Below are 14,836 nucleotides of genomic sequence, written 5' to 3' on the forward strand. Positions count from 1 at the left end.
GGAAAAACATGTTCTTTTCCCTTTTTCCTTTTTTTTTTTTTTTTACGACGCGATGATGGAAAAGTTCTCCGATTCTGATTCGGTTGAAAAGTTTCGGAAATATAAATTATAATTACGATTCGGAAATGGATTTCAGCGAAAAAAAAAATTTTTATTCAATCGATATTTAATTGATCGAACACAAATATATTCACAATTGATTAAATTTACAGGAATTTTGTCACTTCAAAATAACCAAATCAACGATATAATGTGTATATAAATATTTTTGTTGTTATTATTATTATTATTATTATTATTATATCCATACGTTTATGGAAATAATTAACATTCAAAAATGCATAAAATGCATGCATATGCAAAAATATTCAAAGCAAAATATTAAGTATTTCATAAAAATATTCTGCAATTTAATTATTATATCGTATATATTTTTAAGTTATTACTTATCGAATTAAATCCTTACGAGTTTTTAATATTTCTTTTTTTCTTTTTTTTTTTTTTTCAGAAATTACTGTCATTCTTTCATCCCAAAACGACGCGAGTGGACAAGTCTGACAACAACAACACGACCAACTCCACCACCAACAATATTCACAACAACCTGCCGATACACGAGCCTATCAACGCCACATCTCACGATGTGTATCGTACGTACAATTTCGCATTTGCATGAAATTGAAGTGCTGCTATTTCACTTAACGATAGGGTGCCTGAAGGCGAATATAATAAATGATTCTCGAGCCCCCCCTCTTTCTCTCTCTCTTGTTCTTACGAATACCAATCCTTCTTCTTGGATCACATCCTGTGTATATCCTGTGCTTGGCAAAGTCAAGCCAAGTTTGCGCTTTACGAGGTTACGATTTGCGATTTACATGAATCCCATCGATTATACGAATAATATTCTTTTTTATTTATTTATTTATTTATTGATGAGAACCTTGACACGGTTTCGTAGATGGCATGCGTGTAAATATATATGATTCCTCATGAGTGTTCAAGGAAAATATTTTCCCATTATCTTCTCTCCCATTCCAAATTTTAACAATGAAAATTTACAATAATTATTTATGAGGAATAAATTAATATTAATTGAATTTTTTTCTTTAGAAAGCTAAAATTTCTAAATTCGTAGGAATATGTTTATTCTAAGGAAAAGAATTAAAAAAAAAAAGAGAAAGAAAGCTATAAGTAAAATTTCTTTTCTTATATTACTCTTATTTTTCTTTTCTTTTCTTTTTTACATTTTGTACTCATTTCACACTTTTGTGAAACAGCTGGGAGATTGCCAATGACAGCTCCAGAAGCACTCAAGTATTATGGCTCGAGGCTCACCGAATTTGAGCGCAACGAAATCGAGAAATACTCGGAGATTTGGTACCTCGGCCTGTCGGCCACGAAAATTCACGGCGAGGAGGGCTCATCCCAAAATGGTGGATACGACGACGAAAACGGTAGTTACAACAAGGTCTTCCACGATCATATCTCGTACAGGTGAGTTTTTCTCTTTTACTATTTTATTTCATAGTTTACCCATTCCTCAAAAGACTTTCCTCTTTAATGGCTTAACGCTTAATCTACGGTTTATTCTTCCCGATTTCACGATTTCCTATTATCGTTGCAATTCAATCAAATTTAGGAGCTATAAATATTTAATGAGTTTTGCATTCTTATTCTTATTTATTAATTGAACAAAGAAATAAAATATTATGTACATATTTTTTGTCGAAATTTTCATTCTCTATCTCCATTCAAAAATAAACATTTTTCTAAATTTTTCGCAAGATTTCTCTTTTGATTAATTCTATGGAGACGTATAATATTATCATTATAGAAAACTGAAGAAGGCTTTTCGTATTTAAATTTCTTTATATCTATTTTTTTTTAAGAAATATATAATATATATTTGAATATATGTTACACCTTAATAAGAAAAATGTTTATATCATTTTGAATTTTATTTTATTCACATGCATTATAGAAAATAAAATAATATAATTAATCTAAGAATCAAAAATCTTTTTCAAATATAATAAGCTATTTATCCAATATTTTTTTTACATATCTTTGCATTTTATTTCTATTTAATTCCATCCTCCTGAAATATGTTGCAATGAAATATGTTTTTTAAATATCTTAAAAAATAAAATTCAGATATATATTTCTATCTCTATACCTTTTGAACAGTCATATTATCTTATAGCTGCTTATAGCTAGTTTATTGTTGTGAGAATTCGAGTCAAGTAATATTTTTCTTAGAGTTAATCAAATAACTTGAATCTTGCGATGAAATTCGTTCGTTCGTGATGGTCGAAAATAATAAATCAAATCAGTTTTTGCGTATAATTTAAATCTTCCACCTTAATCTTTGTGTACGTTCAAGGTTGCACAACCAACTTTATGTTATAAATTGCAAGATAATACCTCAAAAACGAAGAGAAAAGCTTAAGACGATTCAACTAAAAAAATGGTAAATATTGCCTTTTAGTCATGTTTGTAGCACGCAATCGCGTTCACGTTGCTTTCGGCACGTTTGTTAATCAGAATGTAGAGTATCGGGGAGCATTCGTTCCACGCGAAACGAGATACGCCGTTCGAAAGAAACAAGCTTACAGGATTCGGCCATTTTGCAAGCAGAATGAACGCGCGCTCTCGTGGGAACGTCGACTAAAAATTGAAATCTGTGATTCTCCAATGTAAAGTACGTTTCGATGTATTTGATTATTGTTAAAAAATGCGAGATTTTACAATGCAACTTATACACACCATAAAATCATTATCGAAACAATAATATATTCGCTGTAATAATCACATTTTGCAATATTCATTTTTTCAAAATGACAACAATATACATATCATGATATACAATTTTAATAATTATAGGAAAATCAATATTAAATTAGAATCTTTGTTAAAAAAGATTATATTTATTTTATTTTTGAATCTATTAATTTTCATACAAATTTTATTTTAATTACGATCATCCAACGTGATCATTCGATTTTGATAAAAGAACGATAACAAAAAAGAAATACCTATACATTGCAGAGATATGAAAGAAATAGAAAGAAGAGAAATAAAAGAATCTGAATCCTTTGTAATATTAAATCGTTAAACTCGCAGAAATTCACGGTCGAAAACCGATAATTTTCTGTTCAGATACGAGATATTGGAGGTGATCGGGAAGGGAAGCTTCGGACAAGTGATCAGAGCGTTGGATCACAAGACGGGACAGTACATTGCCATCAAGATCATCAGGTAAGCGAGAACGTTTGAACGTAAACGTTGAATCACTTTAAATTACCATACAAACTCGCGTTTCGTGATCAAGGCGTGATCAGCTTTTATCGCAGCGCATCCTCCGCGCTTCCTTTCATGCGTATCCGGCTTTTCTTCGCTCTTCGCTTTTTAAACTAACTATGATTAAAGTCACCAGTTTGCTTCGTCCAAAACGAACGAGAAGAAAAATAAGCCGATGTTATTCGAATAAATTTATTTTTTTATTCCCTTGCATTCGTTTGACGACAACTTGTAATTGTTGATTGGGTATTCTTGAATTAAATTTGTAACTAAATATGGCAAACGATCGTTTTGCGTGAGATTTTTGAACGAGTGAATTTGCATTTAAATTGCATTTTTCAACTTGTCGATTATTTTTTATTATAACTTAGCTTTAAAACCGATGGCGTTAATTATTCCATTGCCATTTTTCTTTTTTTTTTACAGAAATAAAAAGAGATTCCATCATCAGGCGTTGGTCGAGGTGGAGATTTTGGAACATCTCAGGAAGAAAGATTTAGAAGCGAATGCGTCGCACAATGTGATACACATGCTAGAATACTTCTACTTCAGGAACCATTTGTGCATCACCTTTGAGTTAATGAGGTATATCCTCTCTCCTTTAATCTTCAAATGTATTTTCTTCCCTGTTGAAGACACCATTTTGGAAATGACAAATGTAGTGGATAGTCTAAGGATTGAATATATTGAAACTCTTGCTAACTTTTTTCAAAGAGAAAAAACAATTTTCATATTATAAAAATAAGGAAAGCAATTCAACAATTTTGAATACATGTAGTTATATTTGTCTGTTTCTGTTTTCAGTTTGAATTTATACGAGCTAATCAAAAAGAATAACTATAAGGGATTTAGTCTGAGCCTAATACGACGATTCGCCAATTCTTTAATTAGCTGCCTGAGACTGCTGTACCGAGAGAAGATAATTCATTGCGATTTGAAACCTGTAAGTATATTTGTGTATAAGAATAAAAATTGAAAAAAAAAAAGAAAATAACGACAACAAACAATTTCATCAATCAATCCAGTAAGTAATATTAATGAATTAAACTTGTGAATAAATAATGATCAAAGAAAGCAAAGAATGCAAAGAGTGTTGGAGTTAATGAACTCCATTTGAACTCGACTCCATTTTTTAATCCATCCTCGTGTTTGCAGGAAAACGTGCTTCTGAAACAGCGGGGTAGCAGCTCGATTAAGGTGATAGACTTCGGATCCTCGTGTTACAGCCATCAGCGTGTATATACATACCTTCAGTCCAGATTTTATCGTAGCCCGGAAGTGATTCTGGGCCTTCCATACGGTACACCGATCGACATGTGGAGTTTGGGCTGTATCCTGGCCGAACTCTACACAGGTTGCCCTTTGTTCCCGGGCGAGGATGAAATCGAACAACTTGCCTGCATTATGGAAGTTCTTGGCCTGCCACCGGAACATATTATTAATCACGCATCCCGTCGCAGGCTTTTCTTCGGTGAGTGGAAACGTGATGAAATTGATGTATTTTCACGATGTGTATTATATTGGAGAGTTGATAAATTATAGGGAGGAGGATTTTTTTTCTTTTTCCTTTTTCCTTTTTTTAGCGAAGAGGTGTATTATTGATAGAGGGTGTGGTAGTAGAGTGTATTGTTCTGGTGAAATAAAAGAAATCGGTTACAGATCCGAAGGGAAGTCCTCGATGCGTGACGAACAGTAAGGGCAAGAAGAGATGGGCTGGTAGCAGGAATCTTGCCATAGCTCTTCGTTGCACCGATACACTTTTCGTCGACTTTGTTCGCAGATGCCTCGAGTAAGTGTAACACACACACCTATCGTAACTTTAATAATTTTCCTCCACCAAGAAAAGAAAAATCTTTCACTATATTCAATATATATTTATACCAATTATTTCATCAATTTGATTAATCTAATTTCTAGATAAATTTAAAATTGAAAAGAATCCAACAGAGTCGAGTCCAATTTATTGAAGATGATCGGCGAGGAAAAGTGTTGACAAAGATGAAAAGAGAAATCCACAAAGTTTTTCACAAAGCGTGCCCATTATCACACGTTCTTCAAACATCGTCAACCTCTTGGTACAGAGAAACTCAAAGTTGTATGTCTTCTTTTCCGGCAGGTGGGATCCAAAGAAACGCATGACCCCCGACGAGGCGATGCGTCACGAGTGGCTGAACTCGTCCTCGTTTCACGTGAGCTCCTCGACGTCCACGATAGCCGCGTCGACGGTGAACGCGAACACGAACGCGAACGCGAACGCAACTAGCATGGAAACGTCGTCGCAATCCGCCCACGCTCAAACGGTGAGCGTGACGGTGAGCGCGCCGAGGCAACGGGCGACCACCGTCGAGGATCCCCCGTACACGATGTACCGTTTGTGCAAAGGTCGTAAGTACGTGCAGAGGATCAGCACGACCGAGAACACGGACAACGGGGGCCTCGTAGTGAAGAGCAAGCTGAACGGAAGCGCGAGCAGCCACGCGCTCGCGAGTAGCACGCAGACTACTACCTCGAGGCACGCCTCGACCGGCGATATCGTCGCGAGTCTGGACCCAAATCTCGACGATTCCGGTACGTTTTTACCGCCGATATTGTGAAATCGGTTTTGCGCTACCCACTTCTAGATGCTTTCGCGCGTACCGTGTCGCGATCGAACACCACCACTCGCTCTCCGATCTACACCGAGATGATATATATTTATATATATATGTATGTATATGTAAATATATATGTATCTATTATTACATATATATATATATATATATATTTATATATATATATATATATATATATATATATATATATATATATATATGTATGAGAAAAGGAAAGAAAAATATGTTTATACGTAATTAAGAATGACAAGCGTATATTAGCCCCTTTTTTTGTGGAACGAATAACAAGATTGGACGGTTGATTTGATTACGACAATAAAAGCAAATCATGTACACGTTGGCCAATCGTGCCAAGTTATCACACAAGACCAAAAAAATATATAAATATTATTAAATTCGGTTCACGAGTATCGAAAAACGATGATGATTTTTCTCGTTGAAGAAGTAAAGTAGTCAATCGAGAGGCCAAAAACTTGAGTAGGAATTTTTCATTTTATGATATCCGGTGTGCTCGAGGAGTGAGAGGAAAATAATCACTCTTGGGACATGATACACATGACATTCGAGGCATGTAGAATTGGCTGGCTGTGGATCCTGGCTCTCGATCGTTGTCGACGGCCAAAAGGCTGGTCTATAGTGTCTTTTTTTCCCTTTGCTAGTCTCTCAGCGTGTATCGAGCTACGCAAATACGAGGCCAAAAGAAAAAAAAAAGCAAATTTTTTTGACGAAGACGCGCGCGTGTCTCACGAAAACACAACAACGAGCATGATTTTTAATTAATAGGGGAAAACGGGGAACGCGGTTGTTTCTATCCTATGTTCTTAGCCGCCTAAAAAAAGAAAGAAAGAAAGAAAGAATGATCCCAGCGGCCCGACCGTCACTCAGGTAATAAACGACGCGCGTGCACCGATATCGTAGAAATCGATCGGAAATAGAATTCTCTTCCCTAAACCCGTTTGTCCATAAGACAACTCGTCCCTTAATTAATCTAAAAACACTTTCCTAAAGTGTTAGCGAGAATTTTACAACTTTTAGTCGACGATGCGTTTTTTTGCAAATCGCGTTAAGAAAGAAAGGATCGTTTGCAAAAAAAGTAAAAAAAGAAGAGAGAGCGAGAGAGAGAGAGAGAAAGAGAGAGAGAGTAACACTTCTTCCAACGATAACAAAGATCATTCAGTATAATATTGTTCACCGAAAGTTTTAATATGGACGAAACTCACTCCTCCAAACTCGTGCACAGTGTTGTTGTTGAAAACCCTGTGTTGAAACAATTCATAGAACGTATATATATATATATATATATATATATATATATATATATAAAATTACATTAGGCGCATACGATCGCCGCGATTAAGATAAGAAGTTGTAAGAAAAGTTCGATTCGCTACTATCGACAGGCGCAAATTAATGTTAACGATATATATATATATATATATATATATATATTTTATATATATATATGTATACTATACGTATACGAAGAGATATTGTACGAGGAGAGAATAGCGAAAAGGTGAATGCGTTCTTAACAACGATATTTCCGCGCGATTTTTCATCGAAGCATTATATATTCAGCATCGAATCGCGGTTGAAACGGTTGAGAAAGAAGTAGGAAAAAAGAAAAAGAAAAAAAGGAAAAAAAAAAAATAGGTAAAACCTGAGTCGTCTGAAACCCCGTGACAACAGGGTACCGATTAATAATGAAACGTCAAGGCAAACCTCGGTGAGAGAGGGAGAGAGTGTGTGAGAGAGGGAGAAAGAGAGAAAGAGAGAGAGAGAGACGATGCTCCTGGAGATGAAGCGTGTGCCCCAGTTTCACGAGGCCTGAGTAGTCTTATTGTGATATTAATCTACCACTGTCTTTTACGTAGATCTCTGATATTAAGAAGTAAACGATCGCTATAATTAATGATTATCTTTTTTTTTCATTCTATACTTCTTCTATCAATCATTATTTTCTTAATATTGATTTATCGCTCTCACTATTATAGCAAGATTATATAATTACGATATTAACGAAGTTATCCAATGAGTAATAACAGAGATAACATTATTATTATTATTATTATTATTATTTTTATTATTATTATTAATATTATTATTATTATTGTTGTTGTTATTATCATAAGGATTGTACAGATTTAACGAAGCCTTTGAAAATCCAACACAGCATACATTCGCTTCTTCATTAATATTTTTATTTCTTTTCATTTTTTTTCTTTCTTAGATTATACAATAGACGACTAAAAAAAAAAAAATTGTCAAATGCTTTGACAATTCTTTACTTTATATTTATTTTGGCTATCAATGGTAATGCATAACATCTTGAGCAGAATTTTATCTTTCTTTTTCTATTTCTAACCATTTTAATTTTCCCCAATTTATTATCTTGTTACGTTTAAAAAAAAAAACCTTGATTAGAAATTGCATCTGTTCGCTCATTGATCGATTCGTTTATAGGTTTATAAAAATATTAAGATCGAAGATTCGTATTTTACTTTTTCTTTAGTAATGTAAATGCGAAAAGGATTTGAAAGGAAGACTTCTGTACCGTGTATAATATACGTTGCCTCGATACACATACACACACATACATGCGCGCGAGAAGGAGAAGAAAAGAGTTTTCCCGCTCGGTGTTCAAAAATCACAATGAAAGTTCAACTAAAAGAAACGAGAGAGATATATATTAATAATAGCCTATGATAAATATCATTAGTATTATTCGTAACTGTTCGTTATTAGTGATTTTCGACCCATTCTTCCACGTATTATTATTATTATTATTATTATTATTATTATTATTATTATTATTATTATTTTTCGTTTGGATTGAAATCAAGATATTGATCGACTTAGAAGATATAACGAGGTTATAAAATTAATTAGACAGAAAATTGCAAATGTTTAAAACAGAAATTCAAATATTCAGGAGAGATAAATAATTGGAAATATGACGTCAATTTGAAATGATTAAAAATAATTAGATTCTTTTAAATATTTAAAATATTTAAAATAAAAAATTAAATCGTAATTAGTGATAATACAATTAAAAGTTGATTGACAGATTTTTCTATATTGATATATTTTTCAATAATCATGATTATGATTTTGATTACAGCTGATATATTTATTAATTTATATCCTCGATATATCTATCTGAATGAATTATATTGCCATGTAGTAAAAATCGCTTTTTATGGGAATATAAGCGTAAGTTGTCTTCGTAAATATTTCGTCGAAAGGCAACAATTTGGTAATCGTGTAAAATGCATGTACAGAATAATGAAAAAAAAAAAAAAAAGAAAGAAAGAAAGGCAAACGAAAAATATTCAATTGATGATAAATAAGTGATAAAGACTGAAGTAATAAAAAGTTATTTTTAAAATTTTATTTAAAAGCATATAAATTCAATCATTCATGAAATGTATTTATAAGATACATTTTTCTTGCATTGTACTTTTTTTTTTTTTATATTTCTAAAACTAAACGATTACAGCCCGAAATGCATTTTTTTATTTTTCCCGCGTTTTTTCTTGCATTAAAAAAAAAAAAAAGAATGATTCGATAATCGATCACAACTGATCGCAATAAGGCGATGACATTTCGATAATCGATCAACTGATCGTAATAAGGTGATGACATTGATTTTTTGATAAATAATTTTGCATATTTTTTGTGTAATTTTCATATTTAAATAATCAAAGTATATCTTTTATTCATTTAAACATGTCTAATTAATATTTTTAAGCATTTGTTTATTAGACTTTAGTTAAAATCTTGTACGTGGCATATAATGGAAGACAACTTACACTATGCAAAGAATAAATAGAATATATTATGAAAAATGTTAAAAAAAAATAATATAGGATAAGGTATTTGAAAGATATGTGAATATCTTTATTGTTCTCTAGTGTAGAATAGTGAAAATAATTTTTTCAGTCAAAATATATTTTATATGAAATAAAACATAAAAATTTCTAGAATGTTTAAATTACAAATTTAAAAATAAATCATAGTTGAGCTATAATGTAATAACATTATAAACAAATGTTAAAAAACCAAGAGAAAATTTGTAGTGGTAATTTTAGAGGTTAAAAGTATTCAAATATTTCTTATATACCTTATCCTATAGAAACAGAAATTCGTATTACATAATAAATGATATGTAATAATAAAATAGCATTAATTTTTTAACATATTTACTATGTCGAAAATATATTTTAAATATTTCGTAAAAATTCCGAAATTTTAAATTGATCAGAGCGCGTAACGAACGGTTCTAAATTCACAGGCGCCACCGGCAGAAAAAGAGAGAGCTGCCCACAGAAGCACTTTGTTCGACTATAGTCAGAGCGACGAGTCCAACATTTAAACGAGTGTAGTATCTAAACCACGTACATAGATCACACATAACCTCACATACATACAGACACAGAACAAATTTATAGCGAAACAAGAAATATCAAATTGTGTATAATAATTAACATTAATAATAAAACTCGTGTGCGTCCGTATGCATATGTGCGTGAGAACGAAAGAAGAAAAAGAAACAGAAATATCAGAAAGGAACACAGAGGGAAGATATATTAGATATGTCAGAGAGAATGTGTCCAGCGAGAATGCGTTACATTATCGCATATACATATATACATATACAATTTTACGTGTTAAGTAACCCACGCGGAAGCGAAAAAACGAGTTAAATATAGAATATTCATTTAGAAAATAGAGAAGACCGTTCGAACAACGTAGCTCCGATACATGGAGTCCCCTGTTTCCCATTACTCTTCCCTTTGGTACTGTTCTATTGTGTAAAGTCGTGTCGATTAAATCGTTTATAAAATTTTTCAATTAGAAAAAATTTAGAAAACTATCGGAAGAAATATTTTCCTTGATATATTAATTATAATTAAAGTCTTATATATATATATATTATAGTGACGATCTGATCATTTAATCTGTTTGACGAATTTATTGTTCAATGTGGTGAATACAAATAGACATTCGATAAACATTGTTACGCTATAACTATTGCTATTTAATAAGTAAGAATATATATACATATAGATGTCAAATGTCTAAAGTGTCCTAGAAGCAAAAAAAATTATAAGTGCTTAAATGAACAGCTTAATTTTACATCCAATACCAAACATTTAATTGAGAAACACTTTATTCTCGTTTTATATCGGTTTTTAAACGATTTAATCGAATCGATTGAACACATTTGACGCGAAAAATTTACGAGCACGAAAAACGTGAAATTGAATCGATAAATCTTTTTCTCTTTCATTATGGTTTTTCGTTTTCGCGAGTTATTCACGTCAATTGTACAATCCTCAAATTTTTTAGTTGTGTTCACTATATTGTATACAGTGGGATCAAATTACACGCGTTAGGATCGACTAATCTACGTAAACTGATCGTCTCACGTTTAATATGTCGCCGTGTATTCGCGCATGCGTACATGTCTTTCGTGAGGTGAGATTTGCCTAAAAAATTTAAATAAAAATTATTGAAGTATACTTTCTTTAGAAATAAACAAAAATTAAAAAAAGAAAAAAAAAGAAAGATATGGGACAAAGTGATGTTTAAATAATCAATTCATGTATCTTCTAAAACAAAATTTCTTATGTCAAATTCAATTGGATTGAGAAAGAATTATTACCGTCTCGTAATCCAAGTTTATCGGTTAATAATAGCCGGAATAGCATGGACATACAAGACAGTTACTTTCTAGTCCAAAAACATGTTACGAAAAAAGGGGGGATGGTCTAAAAAGGTCTAAACTCTACTAAAGAATGAAAAGGGAAGGCTCTCTTTCAGGCTTCAGCGTGGAATGCTCTTAGTGTATATCTGTTAGGACAACGTGTAACTAATTATCGAATTAATGACGTGATTAGATTTATCAAATTCAATTAGATAGTAACTGTGCATAAATGGCGAGATCGTTGCCATAGCCATGACCGCGACCGTCCCTTTTCCCCCTCCCTTCTGGACATAATATCGATCTATAATGTTCGATTAATTCATACAATTATCCTTGTGACGATTAATTGTTCTTGCTTAGTATATCTCAATAGGACAATCACAAATAATAATTTTGTATTAGTGTATTATTACCAAAATTATAGTTAAGCAGTTTATGAAATTTCAAATAGCGAATATTGTTTTTTTTTTTGTCAAAATCCAAACATTGAGGTTCTGTGCGCTGTTGCCGATTGAGAGACTATAACGGAATTTGTAAATTTTCTTCACATTGTATGTTTCCATCATTGTCAAGTTCTCTTTATATAATTAAATTTCATGTGGTTAATATAGATCGTATTTCTCAAAATAAAAGCATGTACAAAATGTAATAAGAAATATATCTTTGGTAATGACACAGATTTTCGCATGTTTGAGACAAAAATCGATAGTATAAATTCTAATCGTGATTTTCTTCATTAGCAATATATTAGCATATATTATTTTGAGTTATTATACTAATTAAACATATAAATAAGCATATTATATATATGAGAATTTTTTATTCGAAATGTAATGATGAGCTTCGTAAAATAAAAAATAAATAAAATGGAATAAAATCGGGAGGGGGAAAGGATATCTCACAGAATATAGAAGAAATATGGGAAGAAATGAGAGGAAGAGAGAGGAGAGAGAGAATGAGAGTGAGAGAGCAGGAATTGATAATAGTGGTTTGTAACCCGATGTTGAATAGCAGGAAAGACCTTATTATCGTGCAGTGTGAGTTCGTCAATTTCTGCTCAACTTAATTATAGTGAACGAAAAGAAGAATTGCTAATAATAAATGATTATAATAATGACATTAGTATATGTAACGATACAATACTGAAGCATCATCATCTTTTGTATCATTTGTTCGTTTGTTTTTATCTTACTGCGTTTGTCTTTCATTATTAATGCAATACCAAGATGACTCGGTTTCGACACGGTATCTTGTGTGTAAATATATACTAATAAAAAACACAAACATATAAAAATGACTTTATATTATATTGTAATCTTTATCCCATATAATATTTCTGAAATATAATAATAATAATTAAAATCTATGAAAATTATTTAAATAGTTTTAGAATGGTTTAAATGGTTTTATTTGATTTTTATTAATATTAAATACATAATTTACATAATAAAAAGAAATATATATATTTAGCATAATAATAAGTACAAATCATTTATTTATATTTAGGATCATTGCTTTACTTTGATTAGTATAATACCATTCTATATTGAAAAAAAAATGATGTAAATAAAACTAATATGATTATGAGTTGAATGAAGATCACACAGAGTCCACTCAATTTTAATTTAAAAAAAAGAATAAAAAAAGAATAAAAAAAAAAAGAAATAGAAAATTATTTTCGAAAAAATTTCATTGCTTCACAGAGATTTTCAACAGATAGAAGGCACAAGATGCAATGTTACATACATATACATATAATATTATTAACATTATTACAATTATACATACAATTAACTTCTTTTAGCAATACACATATGTTGTGATATTGTGTTTTTGTAAGATATGCATTCTACAGAGATAAATTTCTAATAAAGGATTAATAAATGATTTAAATAGATATTAGAATACATGCATAAGAATAAACTAAATGTATATGTATGTTGATTTGCATTTGATTATTTTAAATCTTGTGATAAAACTTAAAATCTTGTAATCCCAATGCTACCTTCTTCGTTCTCCCTTCTGTGTTTTTCGTTTTTCCTTCTTTTCCTCTCTTAATTGTTTCTGTTTTTCTCTAAAACAATATATTTATTAATAATATATACATAAATCTTCTTACATAAAGATTATTTTATTGAAAACATACCGATCTTCTTTATCTTTCTCCTTTTTTCTTTGACTTTCCAATTTAGCTTTTTCCCTTTTTTCTTTTTCTTGTTGTATTATTGCAGCTGCATTTGTATTTTTCTCTATTCCACAATCTCCACCACTTGCTCCATCTTCTTCTCCATCTCCTTCACTATTCTCTTCTTCTGACATTTGACTATATTGTGCAAGAATAGCTTCTCTTATTTTTTTTTCTTCATCTGTATAACTTCTTTGTGTTGTAGTTGGAAGAGATTGAGACTCCAACATTCGCGCTAATCTAACATCTACATCTTCTACTGGTACTTTTGGACCAGGCTTCTCCTTATTGGGTAGGCTTTCTTCCCAAACTTTTAAAATTTCCGTTACATGATTATTGATGTCATCTTCCTAAAAATAAACAAGATAAAAAATTATTATTTTAAAACGATAAGTGTTATTTTCATTCGATGACATTCGATAACGTATTGTACGACATTGCTAGGATGTTAAAGAATATAAAAAACAATAATATTATTTAAACATGCACACATTACAACGAAATGCATAATATATCAAGTTTGAGTAGATACATGCAAATTAATGAGAGAAAGAATAATAATAATTCTGCTGTTATTTTTGACCGGTTAATAAACATCGGCTACAAACAGCAAGCATATTCTAACCTCACAATCCCTGTGCTCCTCACCGTTATGCCCGTAAGTATGCCTTCAAGGGCTTCAATTTTTTCTTCTTCCGTTTCATCACCTTGTAAAATTCCTTTGATGTATGAGCCAAATATACCTTCGTCAGTTTTTAAATCTTGTAATTTCTTGCTAAGCCAATCATCGAAAGAATTCGTTGCAACTGCCATGTCCGGCTTTTTCAATTTTATAAATCTTTCAGTTGGTAACACGATCAAAATTCGAATGATTCTAACAGAATTTACAGATGATGTATGAATTTATAGATTCACTATTTTATAGAATTTAGTCCTGTTCTGAATTACCGATTAAGAAATCGAAAGTTTGATGCGCTCTCTGTGATTTACAATGATAAATTTAAGAATTCTATAACCTAATCATAGAAT

At 31.3% G+C, this 14,836-nt stretch overlaps 2 protein-coding genes across 5 annotated transcripts in view; one reads left to right on the forward strand and one right to left on the reverse strand.

The window, feature by feature from the left end:
* Positions 1–12,919, forward strand: part of LOC412917 (probable serine/threonine-protein kinase dyrk2) — a 222,230-nt gene extending 209,311 nt beyond the window's left edge. For 3 of the 4 annotated variants that reach the window (XM_026441541.1, XM_026441544.1, XM_026441542.1), the window contains 9 exons: positions 509–650; positions 1,278–1,494; positions 3,160–3,258; positions 3,727–3,885; positions 4,105–4,243; positions 4,456–4,771; positions 4,960–5,089; positions 5,417–5,868; positions 10,207–12,919. In XM_026441541.1, coding sequence (XP_026297326.1) covers positions 509–650; positions 1,278–1,494; positions 3,160–3,258; positions 3,727–3,885; positions 4,105–4,243; positions 4,456–4,771; positions 4,960–5,089; positions 5,417–5,868; positions 10,207–10,262 — 1,710 coding nt within the window. In that variant the 3' untranslated portion in view covers positions 10,263–12,919. Of the gene's footprint in view, positions 1–508; positions 651–1,277; positions 1,495–3,159; positions 3,259–3,726; positions 3,886–4,104; positions 4,244–4,455; positions 4,772–4,959; positions 5,090–5,416; positions 6,085–10,206 lie in introns of those variants that run through there. The other variant, XM_026441543.1, reaches the window with a different exon arrangement.
* Positions 12,920–13,146: 227 nt separating this feature from the next.
* Positions 13,147–14,836, reverse strand: LOC551099 (coiled-coil domain-containing protein 43). The gene is made up of 3 exons (XM_623497.5): positions 14,456–14,836; positions 13,769–14,157; positions 13,147–13,696 (listed from the first exon to the last, which is right to left on the reverse strand). Exons 1-3 carry the CDS (start codon positions 14,618–14,620, stop codon positions 13,624–13,626), a joined length of 627 nt encoding a protein of 208 aa, XP_623500.2. The 5' UTR covers positions 14,621–14,836; the 3' UTR covers positions 13,147–13,623.

This window comes from Apis mellifera, linkage group LG6 (genome assembly GCF_003254395.2).
Source record: "Apis mellifera strain DH4 linkage group LG6, Amel_HAv3.1, whole genome shotgun sequence".
Lineage (NCBI taxonomy): Eukaryota > Metazoa > Arthropoda > Insecta > Hymenoptera > Apidae > Apis > Apis mellifera.

Excerpts from the sequence above, each read along its gene's own strand:
- LOC551099 (XM_623497.5), bottom strand. The coding sequence starts at position 14,620 with ATGGCAGTTGCAACGAATTCTTTCGATGATTGGCTTAGCAAGAAATTA. Across the intron at positions 14,158-14,455 it reads GCATACTTACGGGCATAACG|GAAGATGACATCAATAATCA; the intron begins GTGAGGAGCACA and ends GTTTATTTTTAG. Across the intron at positions 13,697-13,768 it reads GAGAAAGATAAAGAAGATCG|AGAAAAACAGAAACAATTAA; the intron begins GTATGTTTTCAA and ends ATATTGTTTTAG.